General features: G+C 41.6%; 1 protein-coding gene across 1 annotated transcript; it reads left to right on the forward strand.

Annotated features, from left to right (window-relative positions):
• The first annotated feature begins 872 nt into the window (after positions 1–872).
• On the forward strand, positions 873–3,608 carry LOC130054989 (uncharacterized). Its single transcript, XM_056166130.1, has one exon. It carries the CDS (start codon positions 873–875, stop codon positions 3,606–3,608), a length of 2,736 nt encoding a protein of 911 aa, XP_056022105.1.
• The last annotated feature ends 1,928 nt before the right edge of the window (positions 3,609–5,536 follow it).

The raw sequence follows: 5,536 nt of genomic DNA on the forward strand, positions 1-5,536 counted from the left end.
AGATTGACACTGGAGCCAACATCGAGATATTGATTGGTCGGGATCTTACAACAGCGCATCATGTGTTAGATCAGAGAGTTGGTCAGGATGGTTTACCTTTTGGACAGAAATTACCTCTCGGCTGGGTTGTGGTAGGAAACGTCTGCCTTGGGAAAGTTCATCAACCAGAAATTGTCAGTGTGATGAAAACTTCCGTACTTACCAATGGACGCGCCTCACATTTAATACCCTGTGACAGTGAGTTTTCTGTGAAGGAAGGATATCCGGATATCTTTCAACGCTCGCCAGGAGATGAAAAACTAGGTCTCTCTATTCAGGATAAGAAGTTCATGGATATCATGGAATCAGGCTTCAAGAGATCTACTGATGGGTTCTGGGAAGCACCGTTACCATTTCAGGATTACAGACAAACTCTACCGAATAACCACTCGATGGCTTTACGTAGGGCCATGTCGTTTGATAGAAACTTACGATCTAATCCGATCAAGTGTAAACAGGTTGTTGATTTCATGGACAAACTTCTAGTGAATCACCATGCAGAGTTAGCCCCGGAACTACCTGCTGTGTCTGAACGATGGTACTTACCTATGTTCGCCGTACATCACCCTAAGAAACCAGAAAGTGTACGCGTGGTGTTCGACTCTTCGGCTAAGTATAAGGATTCGTCGTTAAACTCTGTGCTATTACAAGGCCCAGACATACTGAACAACTTGCTTGGTATATTACTTCGCTTCCGGAAAGAGAAAGTTGCCGCAACCATGGACGTGGAGCACATGTTTTATAACTTCAAGGTGCCCGAAAAGCAACGTTGCTACTTATGATTTTTGTGGCACCAGAATAACGACATTGACCAGCCGCTTATTGAATATCAAATGACTAGACATGTGTTTGGTAATTCTACCTCACCTTCCATCGCTAATTATGGATTCCGGAAAATTGTCGAGGGCGCGGATAAGGATGTACAAGACCTCATCAATGAAAATTTCTATGTAGACGATGGATTAGTGTCTTGTAAAACCGTGGACCAAACAGTTGACCTCGTGCTTCGAGCTCAGCAAACGCTGCAGGATAGAGGGAGGGTAAAACTCCACAAGTTTGCCTCGAACAGTAGGCATGTACTCAACGCTTTGGATCAAGCTGATTTAGCCAAGAATCTGAAGGACTTAGACTTAGGAACTGCTGCACTTCCTACTCAGAGAAGTCTAGGACTTTTATGGAATACTGAAAGTGACTCTTTCATATTTAGCGTGAATCAGGTGGAAAAACCATACACCAGACGTGGCCTGTTGTCAACCATCAACAGTGTCTTTGATCCTATTGGATTTGTACAACCTGTCGTTATCGAAGGGAAAATTCTTCTTCGCGAGATGATGTCCGTCACTAAGAAAACTGACTGGGACGACCCATTACCAGAGGCCTTACACGACAAATGGGTCTCGTGGATACATTCATTAGCCTGTCTCGAGGAGCTTCATATTCCTAGAATGTACAGTGACATTTCGTTTGAAGACGCCATCCGCAGAGAAGTCTTGGTCTTTGCAGATGCTTCAAAGAACGCAATAGCTGCCTCAGCATACCTCAAACTTTATGATGTCAATAGATCAACTATCAGCTTCCTAATGGGCAAGGCTAAGGTGGCACCCAATCATGGCCATTCAATCCCTCGATTGGAATTATGTGCAGCGGTCCTCGCTACAGAAATTGCAGAAAGCATAGCAGAACAGTTGAGCATTCACAAGGACAACTTTAGTTTCTTCACGGACAGCCAAGTGGTACTTGGATATATCTCCAATGAGTGTAGGAGATTCTATATCTACGTAGGGAACAGAGTGAGCAGAATCCGACTCTTTAGCCAACCATCCCAGTGGCATTATATTGCATCAGAGCGTAATCCTGCTGATGTAGCGACCCGCGGTCTACATGCATCAAACCTGTCTGGCTCGTTATGGCTCAACTGCCCAGAGGATACCTTGGACGTTGTATCAGATACAGGTTACGGTCTTGTTAATCCAGAGCAGGATGTAGAAATTCGTCCAGAAGTAACTTGCGCGTTGCAATCTGTGGAAATCAAGGATATTGCGAAACCTGGGGTTCCATTTTCAGACTTCTTCTCTAGATTTTCATCATGGAACAAGCTACTCCGTGTTATTGCTCGTATCAAGTTTTGGGCTTGTCGACATCGCAAGGATGGGCATTCACCTACTCGCTTTGATGACCCTGAGCTATTGAGAAATAGTGAACTTGCGATCATTGCATGTGTGCAAAGAGACATATTCGCAGAGGAGATAAGTTGTATCAAAGACAGAAACAGAATTCCACGCAACAGTCCACTTAAATCCCTCTCACCCGTCATTACAAATTGTGTTCTTCGAATTGGTGGAAGATTGAACAATGCACTTAACACTGATATCACTGAGCATTTGTGTAATCCTATCATACTTCCAAAGAACCACCACATTACTCGCTTGGTTATAAGGCATTACCATCATGAGACGTACCACCAAGGTCGACATTTTACGGAGGGTGCCGTCCGCTCTGCTGGATATTGGGTAATAGGAATGAAGAGAATGATTTCCGCAGAGATCAGCCGATGTGTAGTGTGTCGCAAATTACGTGGTAATCTTGGCCATCAAAAAATGTCGGATCTTCCTGAAGACCGTTGCAGAGCCAGTCCGCCCTTCTCTTACGTGGGAGTGGACACCTTTGGCCCTTGGGCAATTGCGTTTCGACGGACAAGGGGTAGAAGTGCAAATCAGAAACGGTGGGCATTGTTATTTACATGTCTAGTAACCAGGGCAATTCACATTGAGGTTATAGAACAGCTCTCAAGTTCCTCCTTCATAAATGCGCTAAGACGATTTGTCTCCATACGCGGACCAGTTACGCAATTTCGCTCCGACAGGGGAACGAATTTTATTGGAGCATCCGAGGATCTTGCCATTGACGCTCAATTTATTGAGAGAGGACCTGTATCAGACTTTCTGTCAAGCTCACGCACTGTGTGGAAGTTTAACCCGCCATATGCTCCACATATGGGAGGGTCATGGGAGAGACTAATTGGAACAGTGAAACGCATACTCGATTCTATGCTGTTGCAACATAAAGGGAAGACCTTGACTCACGAAGAACTCGCCACACTCATGTCAGAGATATGCGCGATTGTCAACAACCGACCCTTAGTGGATGTGTCTTCTGACCCAGAGTCGCCCAACATAATTACTCCGTCAATGCTACTTACAACGAAAACCAAATCTGATGTCAATCCATTTTCTTCATTTGGCACCAAGGATGCACTAAAGTCTGCATGGAAAAATGTGCAAGTGATGACAGATGCGTTTTGGCGTAGATGGAAATTGGAATACTTGCACCGGCTGCAAGGACGTGTTAAGTGGCAGGAACAGTCTAGAAATCTCAAAGTTGGAGATCTCGTTTTAGTCAAAGACATTGACTCTTCACGCAATAACTGGCCAACCGGACTTGTTCAGAAAACCTTTGAAAGTAAAGATGGTCTTGTTAGAAAAGTTGAAGTTGCTGTGGTTAGGGATGGTAGACGTGCTTTGTATGTTAGACCTATCACAGATCTTGTAACACTTCTAGAGGTTGAATGAACATATTCGAACATTTGAGTATTAAGGTACTTAGTCAGAACTTGAACTCTTGTGTAATTTTTTATTTCATTTGATATGAAACATGTTGAAGATTTGAAAGTTTTTGGTATTTCGAAAAGGTTTTCATTCTTATTATACAAATATTATTTGTACTTGAAAAATATTGATTTCTGGTAGAAATCAGAGGGGGAGTGTGATGTCGCGGTCCGGAATTTTACCGCTCCGGTTTGTGTACTAGTGTTTTAGTGTATACTTCCGTGACGCCGTAGCATGCTTTATGTCTCTGTAAATTTTGAGTATTTGGGCCTCCTTAAGGAGTAAGTTTGCTTAAATATCTTTGTAAACAATAACTTTACAATGTTATGGATGTTTTTCTATAGGTATGATTATGTGTAATCGTCTTCTAAATCTTCGTGGTTTATTTTCAATAATGTGACCTATTTTCACTCGAAACGTTTGTCATACGTTTACCATGCGTTTGTAATACGTATAGAGCCATGACTGGTTAAATAGTTTTTTATTGTGTTCACGTTTTCGCCAACATTTTGATGAAGTTGATCAGTGTTTTATGATTGTTTCTTATTTGTTTTATAGTTTTTTACCCTCGTCTCATGAGGAAAGTCCCGAATAAAGAATATATATGGAGTTCCAGTCGACTCGTCCTAGTTTATTCTTTTAAGAACGGCACAATATACATGGGGGCAAATACTGAAGAAATTCAGGTTAAAACCTACAGGGTCCAGCGAAAATATTGCAACTCTGAGGGAAAGTGAATGACCCCAGATATAAAAGTAGAATTGAATTGGTTCTTCATGGTACACAGTGTCTAAATCACCTTGCATGTTACTCTGATGGGGTGTGGATTCAGTCGAAATTAGAGAAAATCTAGGCAAGAAGGAGACACATGCACATCAGCTCATACGATACCAGTACCAGCATGTATGGATCACATGTAATTCATGGTCTTAAGCTACTAAGTGTATATAAAATACATGCATTTGGATAAAAGAGAAATCAATATGATTTTTCATTAGCCTGTCATGATCCATCTTCACAAGTCAAGGGTTATTGATTCGTTACCTCGCACTAACCCTTGACATCAGTCGCTATTTAAAAGTTGGGCTCGAGAAAAAGGATGACGCATTACTCTAAAATAAATCAGCCAATGGGATTTCTTGTTTCAGATGAAAGTTTGGTAAGGGAATAAAACAGAAAGTAAAAAATGGCGTCCGTTGGCGAAAAGATAGGTGAAAAACATCAAATCGATCATTTGACTTAAAACCAAAAGCTTTCGATATCATGTATCAGAGAAGAAAAAGATGTTTTTATTGGGACTAAAACCGGCAGTGGTAAATCGATATCTTACGAAGTTGTTCCCATTATTTTGGGGGGAAATGCAGTGACGCTGATAGTCGCCCCACTTTTCAACATCATTGCGTGTTAAATTATTTCGTAACGCCATCAATAATTCACATTTTCGTCCTTTAATTGTTGTAGTTTATTATTTAGTTCATAGTCAATTTTAGACAACTTGTTTAATTTGTTTAAACATAGTCGACAAACGTACTTCCACAATCCATCATTTTCATTCGGCTCATACCCCAAAACCTCGTCTAATTGTTTCTTCAAACAAAACGAACTCCCGAAAATCAATCGATGGTATCTGTCTTGTACTAATTGGCCACAAATTGTACACCATAATGACGTCGCCATGCGTGTTTACTGTTTAGTTTTGTTTTCGACCGATTATAAAAGCCGTTGTCTGATTGGTTTGCAGCTTTAGGCTGCAAACCAATCATATGCTTCTTCTCGAGCCCAACTTTTAAATAGCGACTGATGTCAAGGGTTAGTGCGAGGTAACGAATCAATAACCCTTGACTTGTGAAGATGGTCATGATCAGACTTTGATTGATGTTACACCCCCCCCC

The sequence above is a fragment of the Ostrea edulis genome, chromosome 5, assembly GCF_947568905.1.
Source record: "Ostrea edulis chromosome 5, xbOstEdul1.1, whole genome shotgun sequence".
NCBI classification, from domain to species: Eukaryota; Metazoa; Mollusca; class Bivalvia; order Ostreida; family Ostreidae; genus Ostrea; species Ostrea edulis.

Excerpts from the sequence above, each read along its gene's own strand:
- LOC130054989 (XM_056166130.1), top strand. The coding sequence starts at position 873 with ATGACTAGACATGTGTTTGGTAATTCTACCTCACCTTCCATCGCTAAT.